This window comes from Armigeres subalbatus, chromosome 1, assembly GCF_024139115.2.
Source record: "Armigeres subalbatus isolate Guangzhou_Male chromosome 1, GZ_Asu_2, whole genome shotgun sequence".
In the NCBI taxonomy this organism is placed as follows: domain Eukaryota; kingdom Metazoa; phylum Arthropoda; class Insecta; order Diptera; family Culicidae; genus Armigeres; species Armigeres subalbatus.
In genome coordinates this window covers 95670580-95693696 of record NC_085139.1, presented here as the reverse complement: position 1 = coordinate 95693696, position 23117 = coordinate 95670580, and the positions used below count along the sequence as shown (strand labels likewise).

The window sequence follows — 23117 nt, the reverse complement described above, 5'->3', positions numbered from 1 at the left end:
AAAAGTACCTAATTTTGAAATTTTTCTGCTTAGGGATCGTTCAAAAATTTGAGGGGGGGATGTCAACCTCGCAAGTGGTGATCGATCATCGATGACCAAGTCGATGACCTCATATTAGGGTCAAATATTACGTAACGCAATAGGGGGTGGGGGGTTGTTTCATTTTTGTTACGATATGTTGCAGAAAATATGGAGGGTGGGGGTCCTTCGAAATATTGTTACGCGTAACAAAATAAATGCATAGAGAAAAATATTTAAAATTAAAAAAAAATGGTTACTTTCTTTAAAATGGCATAAAATATACAATGCATATTATTTTTTTGTACCATGCTTCAAATTTTATCAAAATTACACCGAGGCCAATTTCCGCATATACACGCAAAAAAATAAATATTACAGTCGAAACTACCATTCCGAGGGTTATTTTAAGAATACGCACCGACGATTTTCAGCAGATAACAAACCCGTTTGATTTTACCATGCGCTCAGTAGAAATCAACTGTGGGCCATGCGGAATGTTGTCACTTGAACTGAAACAGTTGTGAATTTCTCTGGAACCACGGTAAAATTTACTGAAATTTCATGGTTGTTTTAAAAACAGGGCGTAGTCTACAAAATAGTAGTTTTTACTAGAGGCCTGAATAAGAGAAACGCGGATAAGTATGTGCCGCCAATCGAACCGTCAAAAAACAGCAGCCAATCGAGCAGGAGACCTGTCAAGCAGCCAAAATGTTGGCTCAAATACTGAAAACGGCTAAATTCGATTTTATGCCATTTTTAAATAAACAAATTTTACATAAGTTTGCAATAATATATGCAAGTTATTTATAGATTATGAAATGAAATTGCATTGTTTATTGGATTCTATTGTTTAATTATGTGGACACATTAAATAGCGGATTGTGAGACTTTATCTACATAAACCATTTCTTCCTTTTCATGTGTTGTTCTTTGATGAAGAAGAATGAATGCAGTGTTGGCAGAGTCATATTTTCTATCCGCGTTTCTCTTATTCAGGCCTCTAGTTTTTACCACGGATTTTTTTTCAGTGTACGTTATGTGTGAAGCTGCATATATGCATTTTTGCAATTAGAATTTCCAAATAAAACGTATGTTCGGACTTATTAAAGTTATAAGGCTTCCAACAAATTAAATCTATATTGTTGTGTAGAATAAAATTTATGTGTGAGTCTAATGACATTTATTTGTCGAAGCAAAATAAAAATTATGTTTGTGGTTTATGAGTTATATTTGTTAATAAAGCATAATATGGTATTTCTTTCATTAAGGCTGTGAACCATTCCACCGATTCGTTTAACTTTTAGTCACAGACAAACAGACGTAACACTAGAGAAAATACCATCGACCATGACTTCAACGATCACTTTGAATTTGATTGATTACGCAATTCACAACTAGAGGCGCTAGTGTCGTAATCCTTTGGGTTTGACATTTCACTCCAGCGCCTTCTGGTGACGATGTCATACGAAACATCGTTTTGTGTAACATGCTCGCAAGATGGTGGTAGAGGAGTTGAGCGATAGATTTATCAGAAAAATGTTCAAGCTGTTACGTCTGTTTGTCTGTGTTTTAGTTAAAATTTGACAGTTCGATGGTTATTTCGCCGTGGTTAAAAATAACCCTGCTCCGAAGCATGGTTAGATTTGACAGTTCAATATATTTTTTATGTAATACGATTTTTTATGGTAACATAACTTAACCGCCCTTTCCACATATTGTATTTTGGCAAATTACCATTTTCCATATTGTCAAAACAATTTTGGGTAGTGTAGACGCATGGTTATTCTGGATTATCTGTGAGGCAGTTTAAGTATGGCTGAAAATAGTTATGAATAATATGGTAGATAGTAATGTTACCGTTTCTAACTATGCGGGTTGTTAAACTTTGTTCGCGAGAAAATTGGCGCCAAATCCATTTCGTTCCGAATAACTATATCAATCTGTCAAAACTCAAATGGGTCGGCTTCGGAGTAAAATTTTAACCACGATGAGAAAATAACCATCGAAGTGTCAAATTTTAGCTAAAAGTTAAACGAATCGGTGGAATGGTTCACAGCCTAAAAATAAAGGTATTTTTTGTTATTATCCATTTATTAAGAGATAACAGATGATGGGGGCAGCAGGGACTATGTCCAAGGGCTTGACGATCCCTCCCCAGGCCATCTGCGAGTTGTGGCGCCTGCCTAGGATGTGGTGGGGTTTGACAGTGGGCCCTGTTAAACCTCTATAAAAAGCTGCATGTATCCGCAAGTAGGCTCCGCCAAAGCGACCGTGTGCCACTCAAAGCGCACAAGCCCAAGTCCTGGTGTTAGGTGGGACGCTAAACAGCCCTGACACGACGGCCCTCCGACGAGACAGAAGGGTTGCGCAGGCCCAATAAGCCGCCTTTAAAAACAACTATTACGAACGACATAGAAGATAATACGACTCGATACAATCGGCAACGACCTAGGCGACGAATAAAGGATCACGATTGGAAGCTTGGAACATGGAACTGCAAGTCGCTAGGCTTCGCAGGTTGCGACAGGATAATCTACGATAAATTACATCCCCGCAACTTCGATGTCGTAGCGCTGCAGGAAATCTGCTGGACAGGACAGAAAGTGTGGAAAAGCGGGCATCGAGCGGCTACCTTCTACCAAAGCTGTGGCACCACCAACGAGCTGGGAACCGGCTTCATAGTGCTGGGAAAGATGCGCCAACGCGTGATTGGGTGGCAGCCAATCAACGCAAGGATGTGCAAGCTGAGGATAAAATGCCGTTTCTTCAACTATAGCATCATCAACGTGCACTGCCCACACGAAGGGAGATCCGACGACGAGAAAGAAGCGTTCTATGCGCAGCTGGAGCAGACATACGATGGATGCCCACTGCGGGACGTCAAAATCGTCATCGGTGACATGAACGCTCAGGTAGGAAGGGAGGAAATGTATAGACCGGTCATCGGACCGGATAGTCTGCATACCGTATCGAACGACAACGGCCAACGATGCATAAACTTTGCAGCCTCCCGCGGAATGGTAGTCCGAAGCACTTTCTTCCCCGTAAGAATATCCACAAGGCCACATGGAAATCACCTAATCAAGTAACGGAAAACCAAATCGACCACGTTCTAATCGACGGTAAATTCTTCTCCGACATCACGAACGTACGCACTTACCGCAGTGCGAATATTGAATCCGACCACTACCTCGTCGCAGTATGTCTGCGCTCAAAACTCTCGACGGTGATCAACACGCGTCGGAGTCGTCCGCCGCGGCTTAACATTTGGCGGCTACAAGACGCTAGACTAGCCCAAGACTACGCGCAGCAGCTGGAAGTGGCACTCCCAACGGAAGAGCAGCTAGGCGCAGCATCTCTTGAAGATGGCTGGAGAGATATTCGATCCGCCATTGGAAGCACCGCAACCGCTGCACTAGGCACGGTGGCTCCGGATCAGAGAAACAACTGGTATGACGGCGAATGTGAGCAGTTAGTTGAGGAGAAGAATGCAGCATGGGCGAGATTGCTGCAACACCGCACGAGGGCGAACGAGGCACGATACAAACGGGCGCGGAACAGACAAAACTCGATTTTCCGGAGGAAAAAGCGCCAGCAGGAAGATCGAGACCGTGAAGAGACGGAGGAACTGTACCGCGCTAATAACGCACAAAAGTTCTATGAGAAGTTGAACCGTTCACGTAAGGGCCACGTGCCACAGCCCGATATGTGTAAGGACATAAACGGGAACCTTCTTACGAACGAGCGTGAGGTGATCCAAAGGTGGCGGCAGCACTACGAAGAGCACCTGAATGGCGATATGGCAGACAACGGTGGCGGTATGGTAATGAACCTAGGAGCACGCGCGCAGGACATGCGACTTCCGGCTCCGAATCTCCAGGAAATCCAGGAGGAGATCGGCCGGCTGAAAAACAACAAAGCCCCTGGAGTTGACCAACTACCAGGAGAGCTATTTAAACACGGTGGTGAAGCACTGGCTCGAGCGCTGCACTGGGTGATTACCAAGGTTTGGGAGGATGAGGTTCTGCCGCAGGAGTGGATGGAAGGTGTCGTGTGTCCCATCTACAAAAAGGGCGATAAGCTGGATTGTAGCAACTACCGCGCAATCACATTGCTGAACGCCGCCTACAAGGTACTCTCCCAAATTTTATGCCGTCGACTAACACCAATTGCAAGAGAGTTCGTGGGGCAGTACCAGGCGGGATTTATGGGTGAACGCTCTACCACAGACCAGGTGTTCGCCATACGTCAGGTATTGCAGAAATGCCGCGAATACAACGTGCCCACACATCATCTATTTATCGACTTCAAAGCCGCATATGATACAATCGATCGGGACCAGCTATGGCAGGTAATGCACGAAAACGGATTTCCGGATAAACTGATACGGTTGATCAAGGCGACGATGGATCGGGTGATGTGCGTAGTTCGAGTTTCAGGGGCATTCTCGAGTCCCTTCGAAACCCGTAGAGGGTTACGGCAAGGCGATGGTCTTTCGTGTCTGCTATTCAACATCGCTTTGGAGGGAGTAATACGAAGGGCAGGGATTGGCACGAGTGGTACGATTTTCACGAAGTCCGTCCAGTTATTTGGTTTCGCCGACGACATTGATATCATGGCACGTAACTTTGAGAGGATGGAGGAAGCCTACATCAGACTGAAAAGCGAAGCTAAACGGATTGGACTAGTCATCAACACGTCGAAGACGAAGTACATGATAGGAAGAGGCTCAAGAGAGGTCAATGTGAGCCACCCACCACGAGTTTCTATCGGTGGTGACGAAATCGAGGTGGTTGAAGAATTCGTGTACTTGGGCTCACTGGTGACCGCCGATAACGATACCAGCAGAGAAATTCGGAGACGCATAGTGGCTGGAAATCGTACGTACTTTGGACTCCGCAAGACGCTTCGATCGAATAGAGTTCGCCGCCGTACCAAACTGACTATCTACAAAACGCTTATAAGACCGGTAGTTCTCTACGGACACGAGACCTGGACGATGCTCGTGGAGGACCAACGCGCACTGGGAGTCTTCGAAAGGAAAGTGTTGCGTACCATCTATGGTGGGTTGCAGATGGCGGACGGTACGTGGAGGAGGCGAATGAACCACGAGTTGCATCAGCTGTTGGGAGAACCATCCATCGTTCACACCGCGAAAATCGGAAGACTGCGGTGGGCCGGGCACGTAGCCAGAATGTCGGACAGTAATCCGGTAAAAATGGTTCTCGACAACGATCCGACGGGAACAAGAAGGCGAGGTGCACAGCGGGCAAGGTGGATCGATCAGGTGGAGGACGACTTGCGGACCCTCCGCAGACTGCGTGGTTGGCGAAGTGCAGCCATGAACCGAGCTGAATGGAGAAGTCTTTTATGTGCAGCACAGGCCACTCCGGCCTTAGTCTGATGATAAATAAATAGATGATGGGATTGATTTTTGTTAAAGCAAAATTTAAGTTGGCCATCGCAATGAATTCCTCATGAAGCCCATAATTCCACCATATCTCCGATTTACAACTGCGGGCTGCATGTGCTTAGAATTGCAAAATTACTTGTCAGACATTTGTACACAACGCCGGCAGTGCAATCAAATGTTTCTGTAGCCCTATCACATACCGTCTCCATATGGAGGAAGATGCACCATCCATACAGTGCAAGTTATGAAGAAATTGATAGAAATTAGCATAGATTTTCCTCAGAGTGTATTGAACTCAAATGTTGGGCTTGCACTCAGAGATATAATTAATCTAAGAAAGGTTTAAAATTAAACTTGTTTGTTATTTTCATAATTTATAATCGTTTGGTATAAAAATGTATACTATCTACCATTATAATATAAACTGTGGCAATATTGCCGATTTCACCAATTTGAAGAGTTAGTGCCCGAACACAATGTGAACGGCAATGCGGCAGAACGGAACTGCGGCAGAGCGGAATTGTTCTAAAACTGCCGTTGCCGTTCTGCCGTTGCCGCTTTGCCGCTAACCAACCCACAATGTGAACGGTTCAAAGGCGATACTGACAGTTCAAAATAGCCACAAACAGTTTATTTTTGTAACATTATTGTCATTATTTTCACTTTTATTAGTATAATAAAAGGAGGGCATCATGACTTGCTGTTTCTTCGAAAATATATACATTCGTGAGCAGATTTTTAGGCAAAAATATATTTGTTTACAAATCATCTTAAAAAGTACCTCAGGCATTCTCATTCGTTGATCTTGATTGGGACGTTTGACGTTTACCGCTTTGCTGTTCCGCCAAGTTTCAAATTTCTGAGATTTAGTACAATGTCACTTTTGCCGCAGCGCCGTCATTGTGGGCTGCACCATATAGTTCCATGTGTTGGAAATTTTCCGTTACCGTTCTGCCGCATTGCCGTTCACATTGTGTTTGGGCACTTATGTGTAGATTGTGATTTGCCCGCTTCTTTTTCTCACACTCACTCTCATTTCGGGTTGATCGATTTTTGTTACTGAAATTTACCCAATTATAACCCATTACTCGTTAGTCACATGTAAGCGTGTACACTAAATCGATTCCCGCCATGATTTGACGGCTATTTGTTTTCAGATTGAGCACTCACACACAAATATTATACACGGAAAATCAAACTTTTTTGAGTGTATTGAGTGTGAGAAAAAGATGACTGTGAGAAAAAAAATCTCGCAGAACTCTTATAAAGTGCAAAAAGCGCTTGCCGATTTCACCAATTCGAAGAGTTATGTGTAGATTGTGATTTGCCCGCTTCTTTTTCTCACACTCACTCTCATTTCGGGTTGATCGATTTTTGTTACTGAAATTTACCCAATTATAACCCATTACTCGTTAGTCACATGTAAGCGTGTACACTAAATCGATTCCCGCCATGATTTGACGGCTATTTGTTTTCAGATTGAGCACTCACACACAAATATTATACACGGAAAATCAAACTTTTTTGAGTGTATTGAGTGTGAGAAAAAGATGACTGTGAGAAAAAAAATCTCGCAGAACTCTTATAAAGTGCAAAAAGCGCAATATAACGCAAACATATTCTGCTTCCGCATACTGTCTGCTGGTATTTTTTCCGCGCATGATTTGTTTCAATCTGGTCGCCGCACATTTCGATAAAAAGTTGAAAATGTGAGAAACTGTGAGTTTTAATGTAAAACATGGGAAGTTTATTTCAATTTTCTCTTTGTAGATCCGCCATATGACGACCGGAAAAGTAAAGCTCCACACTGCGAAACCTCAACGCAATCCGAACCCGGTGTGAATTAGGACGTGATTAAAATAAATCGGCATCATCGGAGGAGATTTCCCGCTTGCATCGAAACTACGAAATCAGGATATGTGTCCTTTGCTAGCACTGCAGAGAGGGTGTTAATTAATTGTGGAATGGATTTCGTAGAAAATTGCTTGGACGAATCAGTGAATTTGATCTGCAATAAGACTTTCTGAAGTGCAAAAATAGTGATTCAATAGTATCCGTAATGCCCCAAACGCAATGTCAACGGAACGGCGACGGAAACGGCAGATTTGACTGAAAATCTATGGGCTAACTGTCTAATCTTGCCGTTTCAGAGGCCGTTCCGCTGCATTGCGTAGGGGGCATGAAGGACAGGGGTAAGAGAGCATTTTGTGCCGCAAAATATATGACAAGAATTCCTTCAATTTTCTGTATGCCGATTTAGGAACCAATAAAGATGAAAAATATGTATTTTTACTTTTATTTAAACTATTCAGATAAGTACAATAATGAAAACAAACCAACATAACCTCAAAACATTGAACCAGATCCAAAAAAGCTAAATAGTGATAAATCTGATTTATACTAAATCACAATATTCTCAAGTTATACTATCTACACGCTTAGTTCAGTTCACCCAAATATGGGTGAACAGTACCTAAAATCCTCAAAAAGTGCACATACCTAGATATGGGTGAAATGGTCAACACCCAAATATGAGTAAACTGAGGTTTACCCATATATAGGTAGTTGAATGGAGATGATTTATTGGTAAACTTTACCCAAATTTGGGTGATTTTATTTTGTTTGAAGCCATTCTTACTTTTTCTAATAAAAACATATTACTTTTAAAAATAATCATAATATCTGTCATTTTATTATAACAAAAAAATATAATTTTTAACAAAATAAATATAATACAATAATAGTTGGTCTGCACTATAGATAGTGGAATATATACACTGAGATAATTTCGCATCTAAAATATATGTGCACTGCACATATATTTTTGCAATCAAGCTTTGCATATGTACTTTATTAATGCCGCACATAGAATTAGAAATTTTGCTACTCTTATATTTTATGTGCAAGCATAAATAAAATTTGAATGCATGTGAAATATTTTTCATTGGCTCCTTTTAATATATTTTATGTGCGGCAGCCAATATTAATCATTAGACCTGTTATTAAAACCGTTTCAAGCTGATTTAGTTGTTTTTTTTTTCGAATTTTACAAAAATAAGAATTGCGCAAAGATGAAAATATTTATTTTAGATATTCGCAAATGTTGCAGTTTGGGAAACATTGAGAAACGTAAACAAGATGTTTTTAACAAATTTTCAAATCTGAGTTTGGCTTCGATATTTTGCAAATCATCCTTGGTTCGACAGGTGGTCTGACTTGTTCCATTTACTGGGCGAAATACGACATGGAAACCTTCTGGCTCAACGAGATATTGTAGATCCAGTTGAAAACCGAACTGAGCTTTCGCGACATTCGCATTTTCTCCCATTTCCGAATGTCGCAACTGCATCGCGAGTGGTGCGCATGATGGCGCACGGCTGTGGCATAGATGCGCACTACTCGCAATGCAGTTGCGACATCTGGAGATAGGAGAAAATGCGATTGTCGCGAGACCTCAGTTCGGTTTTCAACTGGATCTACAATAGTTGATGATTTTTCCGCTGTAGGAACCCGATGAAGACGAAGACGCTGCGCGATTATTCGCCTTTTTGAATTATTTTACCAAAACCAGCAAATCCGTTGCTATTTTAAGTGATGGCCATCGTAGAAACACGCCCCTTTACTGTTGATATTGGCAACGTATTTGAGCTCCAAACACTATTTCGAATACTTTAAACTGAACCTATTTAACGGCTTCCGGAGATCCGAAGCTTCAAGCAGAAATTTCGAGTCGAACCAACCACGATAGTAAAGCTTCAATATGATTCTTCATCTCATCTCGAATCATTTAGGCTTTGGTCCGATTCGTGAATTAAAATCGAATTAAACTTAAAAGTGACAGTTCAAAAATTTCCAAATAACCCTGCTCGCAGAGCAAGATTACTTTTGACAGATATTGAATCATTTTTGATAGATGTTTTGTTGGTCTTGCTGGGTAGCACCAGCCATTCTTATGAGCGGGGAATTTCATAATTTCCGAACTGTCACTTTTAAGTTTAATTCGATTTTAATTCACGAATCGGACCAAAGCCTTAGTTTGTTCTCACGATTTGGTGCTGATAATCCGGGAGCAAAAGTTAGCGAAGCGACAACAGCTGCCGGAGGAGGATAACTCCTTCGGCAACTGTTGTTGTTGCTTCGTTGTTGCTAATTTGCGCTCTCGGATTATCAGCACCGGAAGACCAATGTTTGCTTTATTAGAAATGCTGATTCCTCTACGCTGAATGAGTGGATTGAAGAAGTTGTCTATTGCCATTCGTCGACGGACTTCCCAGCCGGTGTTGACTGCTGCGGAAACATGCGGCATTTCGCGTAGAACTGAAGTTCGCAGAGGTTGCAACCCAAATCAGCTATTGATTACCAGCAACCTGCAAGCGGAATACGCGGTATATGTAATTTAAAGTTCTATAATCTAAAAAATATTTATAGCAAATTGGATAACATGTTTGTTTTTTAGCTTACGTTTTTTGCCCAGTCGTTATATGTGGATACAATACATGATTGATCGCTGCCCAACTCTTGTGCACAATTTTGTGGCAATGTTTCAGGATCAAATCAGGAAACATTACCTCTAATAAACTACACACAAATGTTAAGAATGCAAGAGCAACTTTCTAACTCGCTCCACCGCCATTTTGGTGATTAATAATAATTATTATTTATTGAAACACTTTTGATTTTTATGTGCGCGGATTGATAGCTGGTCAACTATGGGTAAATACATTTAAAATATATCATCAAATCTAATAAATCATAAATGCTTGACATCCGTATTTCATATGTTTCCTTTTCAATTCTATTGGCAATTAGTAGACTTTAAATGCTGCACATAAAATTGAGTTTAGGAAAGCAGATTTGCTTCTATATGTTTCACGCACATAAAAAATATTGTGTATTTGATTTCAGTGTAGATGAGCGAAGATAAATCCTCTGTCTCCAAACGAACTGTCAAACGTGTCTCCAAACGAGCATGACGTCACGATCAGGCCTGGGATTTGTCACCTTCATACAGAAAAACCATGCGACAAAACCAAATAGAAAACAGTCACCTCAAACTGGGCAACACAACCTAACCAACGTACCTCGATACAGCGTACTACTGGTCTCTCGCTCCGACAAGACATTTTGTATCTTGTCACATACTTATTTTGTTACGATATATTTGTCGTGTGACGCTTTCCATCGCGACTAAGATTTTGCACAACCAGACGGATTAGAATAGTTGTCATGGTTATTGACAAAAAAGTTCGTCATGTCACCTTTGAGTTTTGTCGCGACAATAATTGTTGTCGTTGTCAGCAAAATGTTGTCATTATGAATTGATGACAAGATGTGGGGAAACCTCTGAAATGGTGTGGTTTCTGGGCTTTACAGCAGTTGAAGTCGAGCTCATTATAAAAACGGCTAATATGTACGGCATAATAATAATGTGTCAAATTTTGGTGATTTTAGTCCAGCTCCTCCTGTTTAACCAAAATGCGTCATTTAGTTACATATCTAAAATGTATGTTTAAAAATCACGAATGGTTTGAAACTATCTATATCCGGAAATCTTTTAAGCGGGCCATTAACACTCGAGCACACAAGCTGTTGTATTTTGAACATCATAAACCAAAAAACATATCACGCTGTACATAGCATGAACAAGTCCTCATGAGCGTTTCATAACCGTACACTTATTACGTAAGCACTTATGGAAGGAGTACTATCATTTTCTTACTCTCCATATAAATAAAAAATAATGTGTAATTTAAAATAAATTAAATAAATTGCCCCTAATGTAGGATATACGCTTAAATAAAATTCCGTATTTCTCTTATACATAAAATATTGCAGTCAAATAACCGTCTATCAGGCAATTGCTACAAACCGTGTACCGTTAAAACCGGGTAAATTACAAAAACCGCGTAAAAATGACTTTATCAAAAATCGCTGTTTCGTATGCTCCGATTTTTTTTTCAAACCCACGTGAACAAAATCGGTTAAAAAAACAGCATCAATACAAAACCTTGAAAAGGTTTGAAAAGTACGAAAATTCCATAAACCACGTGAAAAGCGAGCAAACTTGCGTTGCGTTAAATGGTTCAGTTATTCTACACTGGGGGATCTTTCTCTGTGCAAGAGACACTTGTTTTTTTTATGTATTATTATGTACGTAACAACGCAACAATTGAATAAAATGTCTTATTTCTAAACAGAAAATCTGTCAAGAGAACAAAGAAATAATTAATTATAAAGTGCTCTTTTCAGTATGATATTTCAAATTTGTCCGCTGCTATTGCTCCTCCACGCAGATGGACAACCAGAAGATGCGACATAACTTACTTTCGGGATTAATGTTGTGTCGTGCACAGAGCCGAAAGTGCATGCGTTGTTAAACTTTTGTCGCAGATGTGTGCTCTAACAAGACATACAACAAAAGCAAATTGTCGCGGTTGGAAAAAGTTGTCATCTGGTCGTGGGGATCCAGTCGTGCGACGGAAAACTGGAAGTTGACAAGTTTTTTTTGACTGACCATGTTTTTATGTATCTTGTCAGGTGTCACTGACAAACGCGACAATTCCCAGGCCTGGTCACGATTTCAATGGAAACGTTAAGGGCTGTGACGTCAAATGCGCGTGTGCACGGGCAAAAAAATCGACTCAGCCATGCTTTCGCTCATCTATAGATTCTACTATCTATAGTCTGCACCAACATAAGTTCGCTCATATAACTGCAGGAGCCGGAAATTACACCGTGGTAGGAGTGCTTCCGGATACTCAGGTTTGCTGCTTGTACATGGGTGTGTTTAATCACGGGTGTCGGTAGTTCCTGTTAAAAGAGAAAGGAATTTAGACATTGTAAAAATAGAGTTGTGGACCAAATACTCATTTGGTGAATATCGGAATCTTCTCTATTGCGATTTTACGATTAATGGTACTACTACCGGAGTAAGAATAATTCAAAACAAATTGTGAAAAAGCTTCCTAATTCCATTAAGAATAATTCACCGAAACTTACCTCAACGGTACTTGGTGGGTCCGGGGGTTGAATACTGATAGGAGGGTATCGGTGCAAGGATACTGATTCAAAGATTATAGGCTAACATTCGCACTTCACTGTGTTGAAGGTCCGGGGGCTAAAGTTCTGTTTGATGGTGGCATTGTGAGTTGTTTACTTCACTGAGGAGCACACCGGCTGCGGTTACATCACCGACGCAGTTGTATCTGCGGTCCCGACTGCGCGCTGGCTTGAAGCAACAAAAAAATAGCCCACCTTCTTCCCGTATTCCTATAGAGTAGACCGCAAAAGGTTTGGAATGCAACATCTAGACAGGTGTCTTATTGTCGGAGCGGTCGCAGCTGGAGATCCGGCAGGATTTATTTGCGATGTTGTCGAAGGTGTCCGTTTCCGCGGCTGGAAGAGGAGAAGGAATAATATATTTGTTACGGTGTTACTGTGAGAGAAGCGGATAACAAATTGGCTTACCTGTTTATGCAACGGGTGCAGATACTCCATTGGTTCCCGGGAGGTTCAGATTGGTCCGAGCCTCTTGTGACCTCATGTTCAGTACCTTTTAAACGACAAAATGCAGAATAAGATAAATGCAAATGCAGTTAACCATTATTTAATAAGCCTGAATTTACTCACCGTCATAATGTTCAGCCAGACGACCGAAATAAATTCAATCTGGACATGTTTTATGTTTTCTTTAGTTTTATGAAAACGATGAAAACAAACACGCGAACACTAATTTTTTTTCACCCAAATATGGGTAAATATTTTTACCCATATATTGGTAAAATCACTTTATCAACAATATGAGTGAAATTTACTGATAAACTCCGTACATTTCACCCATATTATAGGTAAATTAAACATTATAAATATGGGTGATTGAAGTACCCATATATAGGTAAATTGATCTAAGCGTGTAGGTATTGTTGGATCGAATACGAGTTAGGGGTCAACCAGGCGAATAGTCATTTAGCATGACTTTTAATCTATTTGGTATTAATTTATTTCTGAGTGGGCTTGATTTATCTGTCCGTGAGATTTTAGTACTAATGTTCAAGAGGGATAGGAAATAAATATTTCGCTTATAGTTTACACGTTCACAATAGTTTACCTATATTTGAGGATAGTACGCTGCTGAAAAGTACAGCACGGACATTTGGAAGTACCCATTAAAAGAGTCAAGAGTACCCATTTTTTCAATCAGTGTACAGATGTCAAAAAAATGGCTTTTTTATGACAATATAAAATGGGTAAATTAACCACAATAAACGCGTTCCCTTCCACCAATGATTATGCGTAAAAATTAACCGTGAAATATTTGTTCAACGCAGCCATTATTGCGAGAAAAGAGAATTTTGCGAAGCAAAGAAGAAGAAGAAGCAGACTGAGTGTCGGAAACTTCAAAATGGCATGCACTGTACGAAAAGTGTTGATATTTCTTGAGGCACGGCAAATGCTGGGTAATACTAATGACACACTGGTGGTATTCGTACCATGGTACAAGTTGTACCACTAGTGTGTCACCTTGTACCATGCTGGTACAACGTGGAAAACCATGGTACAATATGTACTAGGGTATATAACCGTGGTACTTGTACCACCAGTGTGTCTTTAGTATAAAGCGTACCATTGGTACTTCGCGTACCTGAAGGAATAAAATAGACCCCATCTCGCGGTCCTTAGCCTCTTACCCAGCAACTCCTATCCCTACCTCCCCGCGGTGCTGGCCGGGATACGAGCAACCTTAGGGAAGATCGGGTAACCAACCCCGGTGGGAACTATGGTCGTATGCTGACAGGGAAGGGGGGGTTTGCTCCTCTCCGGAGGTGCAAATCTTATTGAGCGTCTGTTCTCCATGTCAGGATCGGCTCACAACAGCGTCTGTTCTCCATGTTAGGGGCGGCTGATCATCGTCCGAGTGCCAGCGAGGGACTCTAAATGAAACTGTGCACCATGGTCCACCGGAAATAAGGAGGAATGGTCCTCCGGAAATTTAGGGGGTTTGGTGTCAGGCCCTGCAAGCCAGCCTTTAAAAAATCATAAGCAACGAACAATCAACAAGAGAGTACGGACCGGAACCATCGGCGAAGACCACTGCGACGAAAAGGGACTAGCGATTGGAAACTCGGTTCGTGGAACTGCAAATCTCTCAACTTCATCGGGAGCACACCCCAAGTAACACCAAGCATTACAATATTGCACATAAATCAATCATAAACCGGTATTCTAAATGCTAATTGCATTAGATCAGTTTTAGCGATGTGAAGTTGCATTTATTGATCAACTGTCAGACAACGATACTCTAAATCAGCATTACGAATGCAGCGAAGCATTACTGATGCTTTATTTCAACATGCCAAAGTAATTAACCATTAAGTCGGTCTTATAATTGCCCTTTTCCACTTTAAGTCCACTTTTAGGGCTGTATTTTATACAGGCATATATAGCTTCATGGTTACTTGGGACCAGGGTTGTTAATCGATAAATTATCATCGTTAATTTAACGCCAACTTCGATAACGATAACACTTTTACGATAATGCTTCGTTGACGATAAAATGAGCGTTGAATTAACGTTATCGTTATCGAGTATTCGTTGATTTATCGATAATTATCGAGTTAACTGTAACATGTACTACAGTTTGAAGTGCAAATATTCACAAGTTGGATTTGCAATATCTATTTTAAAAATATTGTATCGCCTTACAATATTCGAGAACGCCTTTAAATCTTGGAATTAAATTGGTATTCAAGGAGGTCACCGAATTGACCAAAACATTATTTCGTTCAATCATTAAAGTTCTTACAGAGTCGCAGTTCTCCATAGTAGAGAATCTGAGTGCATTTTTAATGTCTATCTATACTTATGTTTAATCTTTCATTATTAACAAAACTTCTGTTTTGAAGATCCGGAGCACCCAGTTATATGAATATTTTATGACTCACAGTTGAGACTAAACTCCTTAGTCTAACCAACTCATAGGTGACGAGGTAAGTTCACCAATCTGTTGAGAGAATGTTCACTCGGTACTGGTAGAGCAGCATGCATTAAGCAACAATTTTAGAGTGCCCCGCTTCAATCAAAATTAACTCTGATCAACCAGCTGCAAACAATTTGTTCCATTCTCGACTTCTGTCAAAATTGTACACCAACTTTATTCGCGTAATCTAGTAACCACATTATCGCAAAATTATCGAGTTAACTTACGTTAAATTATCGAACTATGATAATAAATCAGTTGATTCATCGTTATCGTAGCAACCGATAACGTTGATCACAATCAACTTTATCGGCGATAACGATAAATTAACGATTAACAACCCTGCTTGGGACGCATACTCGCCGATGTGCTCAAGGACCGTGGATTCGGCATCGTAGCGCTGCAGGAGGTTTGTTGGAAGGGATCAATGGTGCGAACGTTTAGAGGTAATCATACCATCTACCAGAGCTGCGGCAACACACACGAGCTGGGAACAGCTTTCATAGTGATGGGCGATATGCAAAGGCGCGTGATCGGGTGGTGGCCGATCAATGAAAGAATGTGCAGGTTGAGGATCAAAGGCCGGTTCTTCAACTTCAGCATAATCAACGTCCATAGCCCACACTCCGGAAGCACTGATGATGATAAGGACGCATTCTACGCGCAGCTGGAACGTGAGTACGACAGCTGCCCAAGCCACGACGTCAAAATCATCATAGGAGATTTGAACGCTCAGGTTGGCCAAGAGGAGGAGTTTAGACCGACTATTGGAAAGTTCAGCGCTCACCGGCTGACGAACGAAAACGGCCTACGACTAATTGATTTCGCCGCCTCCAAGAATATGGCCATTCGTAGCACCTACTTCCAACACAGCCTCCCGTATCGGTACACCTGGAGATCACCACTGCAGACAGAATCACAAATCGACCACGTTCTGATTGATGGACGGCACTTCTCCGACATTATCGACGTCAGGACATATCGTGGCGCTAACATCGACTCGGACCACTATCTGGTGATGGTTAAACTGCGCCCAAAACTATCCGTCATCAACAATGTTCGGTACCGACGACCGCCGCGGTACGACCTAGAGCGACTGAAGCAACCTGATGTCGCCACTGCATACGCGCAGCATCTCGAGGCAGCGTTGCCGGAAGAGGGTGAGCTCGATGGGGCCCCTCTTGAGGACTGCTGGAGTACAGTTAAAGCAGCCATTAACGACGCAGCGGAGAACAACGTCGGGTATATGGGTCGAAGTCGACGGAACGATTGGTTCGACGAAGAGTGCAGACAGATTCTGGAGGAGAAGGACGCAGCGCGGGCGGTCGCGCTGCAGCAAGGTACCCGGCAGAACGTGGAACGTTATAGACGGAAGCGGAGACAGCAGACCCGCGCTTTTCAGGTGAAGAAACGCCGCCTGGAAGAAGCGGAGTGCGAGGAGATGGAACAGCTGTGCCGTTCTCAAGATACACGCAAGTTCTATCAGAAGCTCAACGCATCCCGCAAAGGCTTCGTGCCGCGAGCCGAAATGTGCCGGGATAAGGATGGGAGCATCTTGACGGACGAACGTGTGGTGATCGAAAGGTGGAAGCAGCACTACGAGGAACATCTGAATGGCGCTGAGAGTACAGGCAGTGGAAGTCAAGGCAGCGGAGGAGATGACTACGTCAGTTCAGCGGACAATGGAAGCCAACCAGCCCCCACCTTGAGGGAAGTTAAGGATGCCATTCAACAGCTAAAGACGAATAAAGTAGCTGGTAAGGATGGTATCGGAGCTGAGCTCATCAAGATGGGCCCGGAAAAGCTGGCCACTTGCCTGCACATACTGATAGTCAGAATCTGGGAAACCGAACAGCTACCGGAGGAGTGGAAGGAAGGGGTTATATGCCCCATCTACAAGAAAGGCGACAAACTGGAGTGTGAGAACTTTCGAGCGATCATCATCCTTAATGCCGCCTACAAAGTGATATCCCAGATCATCTTCCGTCGTCTGTCACCATTAGTGAACGAGTTCGTGGGAAGTTATCAAGCCGGCTTCGTTGACGGCCGCTCGACAACGGACCAGATCTTTACTGTACGACAAATCCTTCAAAAATGCCGTGAATACCAGGTCCCAACGCACCATCTGTTCGTTGATTTCAAGGCGGCATACGACAGTATAGACCGCGTAGAGCTATGGAAAATTATGGACGAGAACAGCTTCCCTGGGAAGCTCACCAGACTGATCAAAGCAACGGTGGATGGTGTACAAAACTGTGTGAAGATTTCGGGCGAACACTCCAGTTCGTTCGAATCGCGCCGGGGACTAAGACAAGGTGATGGACTTTCGTGCCTGTTGTTCAACATTGCGCTAGAAGGTGTCATGCGGAGAGCCGGGTGTAACAGCCGGGGTACGATTTTCAACAGATCCAGTCAATTTATTTGCTTCGCGGATGACATGGACATTGTCGGCCGAACATTTGCAAAGGTGGCAGAACTGTACACCCGCCTGAAACGTGAAGCAACAAAAGTTGGACTGGTGGTGAATGCGTCAAAGACAAAGTACATGCTTGTGGGCGGAACCGAGCGCGACAGGGCCCGCCTGGGAAGCAGTGTTACGATAGACGGGGATACCTTCGAGGTGGTCGAGGAATTCGTCTACCTCGGATCCTTGCTAACGGCTGACAACAACGTTAGTCGTGAAATACGAAGGCGCATCATCTGTGGAAGTCGGGCCTACTACGGGCTCCAGAAGAAACTGCGGTCGAAAAAGATTCGCCACCGCACCAAATGTGTCATGTACAAGACGTTAATAAGACCGGTAGTCCTCTACGGACATGAAACATGGACAATGCTCGAGGAGGACTTGCAAGCATTCGGAGTATTCGAGAGACGGGTGCTTAGGACCATCTTTGGCGGTGTGCAAGAAGACGGTGTGTGGCGGCGAAGAATGAACCATGATCTCGCCCAACTCTACGGCGAACCCAGTATCCAGAAGGTAGCTAAAGCCGGAAGGGTACGATGGGCAGGACATGTTGCAAGAATGCCGGACAGCAACCCTGCAAAGATGGTGTTCGCTTCCGATCCGGCAGGTACGAGACGGCGTGGAGCGCAGCGAGCGAGATGGGCAGACCAGGTGCAGAACGACTTGGCGAGCGTGGGGCGTATCCGAGGATGGAGAGATGCGGCCTCGAACCGTGCATTGTGGCGTCAAATTGTTGATTCAGTGTTATCTGTTTAGATGTTAACTAAATAAATGAAATGAATTTCTTGATATCAAGAAGATTCGAGAAATCTAAAATGTTTCAAAATCACATAAATATATGACAAAATGCTTTTAAAGTACCATAAAACTTGTTTAAAAAATATAGCGCCATGTAACACTCGTTTAAAGTTGCATATTCTCGTTGATTTTAATAATCAACATTCACACCGAAAAAATAAACCAAAAATTTTTACCGTGCAACAAGTGATTTGACGTTTGCAGAACAGTTTTCCGACAGTCGACCGTCGGACCCCGGTTCGAATTTTTCAATCTTCTCGCAATATTTTTAGCAAAGGATTTTGCTGTTTAAAAGTCGAGTGAAAAGTCATCATCAAAAGTACGAAAAGTGTGCCTCGATCTTTATCGGTGCGATCCGGAAATTCTTCAGGCCGCGAAGCTGGACATCAAATAGGATTTCGTTGAGCAGAGGGTAAGTTTTGTATTCGCAATACAATATAAATATGTCAATAGGATTTCTTTGGTTCATTGCAGTGGAATACAGATGTGTCCTGAATTCTTCATCATTAATACTATGCTCTGCAAGGGATACCTGATGCCCGATGAATCGAAAATATTTTCCGCGCATTTGGCCCACGAGAGGAAATATGACATTGTCAGACGGACAAAAGCTAAGATTGTCTCCCGTCGGCTGAATTGGCTCCAAAATGTAATCAAAATATTTCTGAATCAACAATAAATTAAATACCTTATTCATAGTGTGCTTTAATTGCGGTTAAGATCGTATCATACAATATGAACCAAGATATGAACTTATTTGAATACACACATTAATTATATAACATAACCTCAAATCTAGAAAAATAAAAAATGGGTTTAGTTACCCATTTCGCCAGTAATAATCAGGGGCAAAAATTACCCATTATATGAAGTTTAAAGGGAATACCCATCATTTAATGAGTTATGCCGCTTTTCTTCAAAATGGGTACGATAATACCCATTAATGGGTACTTGAAAGCTTCCGTGTGTGCAAATAGGATAACATTTCTCGGGTACTTTTTCCAAACGGCGTGTTAACACTGGCAGCACTTCTGGTCACGCTAATGCGACGGCCGATACGGCAGGTTGACCCGTTGACAGACCTGTCAGGATGACGGAGGATGACAGGTTGATGAAGGTAACCTGTCTATTATTAATTCGGCTTCTTGCTGTTTATTGAAACGAAAACGTGCAGCGAACGGTATCATTTCAGAAAGGTGAACTAATTAAATATTGTTGTTCAGGGAACTTTTATAAAAATTGAATTTATCCTACAGCGAAATCCGAGCTAAATATCCTTAACTAAAATTAGTGGTTTGTTCTCTATAAAATCGTGTGAATTCCATGCAATTAGTAAGTCTACTATAGCTATTGTTAAAACTTAACCTAACCTAAAATAATCATGCAGGACACACACGGAACACATATAGTACGGTAGAACTGTCCTTTAAGCTATACGTGCAAACAGATTTATGTAAGTAGAAGTTAAATATTGAAATTACCCTATAACTAACATGCAAAATAAAATTATAGCTAAAGCTACGTTACAACCAACCCTATCAAGCGTTGTAATTTGCTGAACGAAAATCTACTTGTGGCGGACGTTCTTAACCCTACAAACATCGAGAACAAAACTTTAGATAAATCTTCAGCAGTTACGAATAACTCGTCGGTCATGGAAACAAGTAAATCGGTTCCGGACATGCATGAAGATCTTGCTTTGCAACACGCACACACGCTCGACGAACTACGGTCAGATTGCGTAAAGTGCGATCGCCTAAACGGCGAGGAAAGTATGGTGCAGTGTGATATTTGCCAAACCTGGTGGCACTTCACGTGTGCTGGGGTTTCTGATTCGATCGACAACCGTGCCTGGTCATGTGAAAACTGTCAGGTGGACGAAATAGCTAGCATAGCGTCTAAATCACATGCGTCTCACAACTCCGTAAAATCGGGAAACTCAGCCAGATTGAATCTACAGCTTGAGAAGCTGGAAGAGCTCCAAGCAATGCAGAAGAAATTCATCGAAGACAAATATAAGCTACTTGAATCTCAGTTGGAGTTGGAAGAAGAAAACAAAAGTGTTCGTAGTAAAGGCAGTCGATTGAGTAAGCGGTCTAAAATCGATAAGGTTGTTCAATGGGTGAACAGCTGTGCAGAGCAAACAGGAGCCCCGCACGCTCCAACAATCGCGGATGTACATCCCACCTTCTTGCCACCAGCATCCTCCCATCAGATCGGTCCATTTATCGCTACGCCAACTATCGTCGGAGTCCAAACTTCGGTTCAGTGTTCAGACGTCAACCTGCATAGTCCTCTGAAACATTCTGCTCTGCCCACCCAAAAATTGACTACAGTCAAAACGATGGCAGCAGATTCTAAAACAGGTTCGAAACAAAATGTTGTCGAATCCGTGGTTTTTAATAAGATCACCGGTACAGTGCCATTAGCTCAATCCACTCCAACTCAAACACAGTCTGATTCATTGGTAGGCGGTTCTGAAGTAGTACTTCCACCGCAATCATCATCATTACCTCAACCACCAGTATGGGCTGCTTCATCGCAACATCATCCAGCATCAATGACAGCCTCCGCGCCGGCAGAACTTCATCGGTAGCAGCACCGCCGTCGGCACCTGGACCTTCAATGGTGCCACCTCCACCTTCCGCACCTGAACACGCATCTGTAGTGCCTCCGCGGTTTGTACAGGTATCGCAATTGCAAGCGCCTACACATACCGCCACAGGACTGTTACGACCACACGCAGTGTCGGCTGCGTCGCTACCTGGACGCACATAACAAATCCCCAGCCACCACCCATGCATCAACCGGTGGCGTCAAACTGGTCTGTGCCAGCATCGGGGTTTGTACCAGCCTCTTACCCCTTCCCTCCCTTCGGACCATCAGGTAGGCCAGATAATAATCCTCTACATGTACCGCAAAATAATAACGATGCCAATATCCAACATCTAATGAAGCAATTTGGTAGTATTGCCTTATCTCCCACGCAATCACCATTGCTTAATGCAAAGATAGCCACCTTTGCCCCCTCCCCCTCGCAGTTAGCCGCCAGGCAAGTTATGCCGCGTGATTTACCCCCCTTTTCTGGCAATCCGGCTGATTGGCCAGTATTCATAAGCAGTTTTATGAACACTACACTCGCTTGTGGGTACTCTAGCGCCGAAAACCTTTGTCGCCTTCAGCGTAGTTTGAAAGGCGCAGCATACGAAGCTGTTCAAAGTCGTTTGCTTTTGCCTGAATCTGTACCAACAATCAATATGAAACTGCCGATATTTTCATGGTTCCAGTTTCATAGACTTTGAACGATCCTCGGTACCCAGAAATGTCATTTCAGAACGTTGTTCGTAATTTATGAACGGCCTTTAGAACAAGATTTAGCACTGTCGTCTAGGTAACACCATTGACGAATACATAGACGGAGTGGTGGCCATTTTTTCGGGCACCACTATATACCCCTGGGGAGTGACGGATTACAATTATTACAATCACTCGACCATTGAGAAGCCCCTCAATCCAAATCACGTCAGTTTGACAACAGTTGTCATTTCCATTTTTGTTTACCTCCTGTTTCTGATTCAAAAATCAATGAATCGAGACGAGTTTGTTTAATCACGGTGGAAACCAATGTTCTGAAGCCAAAACAAGAAACACAACAGCGGTACACTCGAGGTCGGGGAGTGAAACGTACCAGCAATGGCGCTAAAGTGGTACCCACCAAGAAAATTCATCCTCGAGCGATTCCCGACCCGGATCCGCCGGTTCAATACATTTCGTCGGTAATTGTGGATGGTCAGGATGTTTACTATACATACTCAAAAAGTAGGCGACGATAGTTCGGAAGCAATTGGATTAACGGAGGAGGAGGAGGATGCCTGCGATTGTGTCGTTAGACTTTGATGGGACCTACACGGACGACGCGCCGGAGGGGTAAGAGCAGCTGCTGAAGGATGACCAAGAGTACTATAATGTTGAACCGCTGGAGTCAGATGTTTGTTTAATCTGCTTGAGTTGTCGGACCTCAAGGACCACATTGTGGACGCACGACGGATTGAAGAGCAGATCAAAGATATGGCATATGAATATTGTAACAGAATATTTTCGGATATTAAGACCCTGGGCCTGGACCGACACATCGGTAAAATACACTTCACAAGATCACCTCAATGGACACACTGGGGATCGTGTTTACCAATGCGGTGAATGCAAAGATCAGCGTATGCATTCCGGATGGGATGTCTGGTGCACAAAATCTTCGACCATGTGAAGCTGAACGGCGTATACGTGTGCCCCGGGCTGTCGAGCGGCACAAGTACCGGCACAGCCGAGTACTGCACCAGTAGCAGCAACAGCACCAGCACCAGCTAGATCTAATAATGGGACACAGCGGAAGAAGAAATTCCGTCAACGCCGGTAAGACATTTTATTTTTCAAGGAAAATGAACGAA

General features: G+C 42.8%; 1 protein-coding gene, 1 long non-coding RNA gene and 1 pseudogene across 2 annotated transcripts; 2 read left to right on the top strand and 1 right to left on the bottom strand.

Annotated features, from left to right (window-relative positions):
- Positions 1-11527: 11527 nt before the first annotated feature.
- LOC134225338 (uncharacterized) lies at positions 11528-13171 on the bottom strand. The gene is made up of 4 exons (XR_009983228.1): positions 13064-13171; positions 12902-12986; positions 12434-12829; positions 11528-12244 (listed from the first exon to the last, which is right to left on the bottom strand). It is a non-coding gene; the product is annotated as an uncharacterized LOC134225338 (long non-coding RNA).
- A 7155-nt stretch (positions 13172-20326) lies between these two features.
- Positions 20327-21268, top strand: LOC134206356 (uncharacterized). Its single transcript, XM_062682058.1, has one exon. The coding sequence runs from the start codon at positions 20327-20329 to the stop codon at positions 21266-21268; it is 942 nt and encodes a 313-aa protein (XP_062538042.1).
- A 913-nt stretch (positions 21269-22181) lies between these two features.
- Positions 22182-23086, top strand: LOC134206355 (uncharacterized; annotated as a pseudogene).
- Positions 23087-23117: the final 31 nt, after the last annotated feature.

Coding starts and splice junctions, on each gene's coding strand:
- LOC134206356 (XM_062682058.1), top strand. CDS start 20,327: ATGGAAACAAGTAAATCGGTTCCGGACATGCATGAAGATCTTGCTTTG.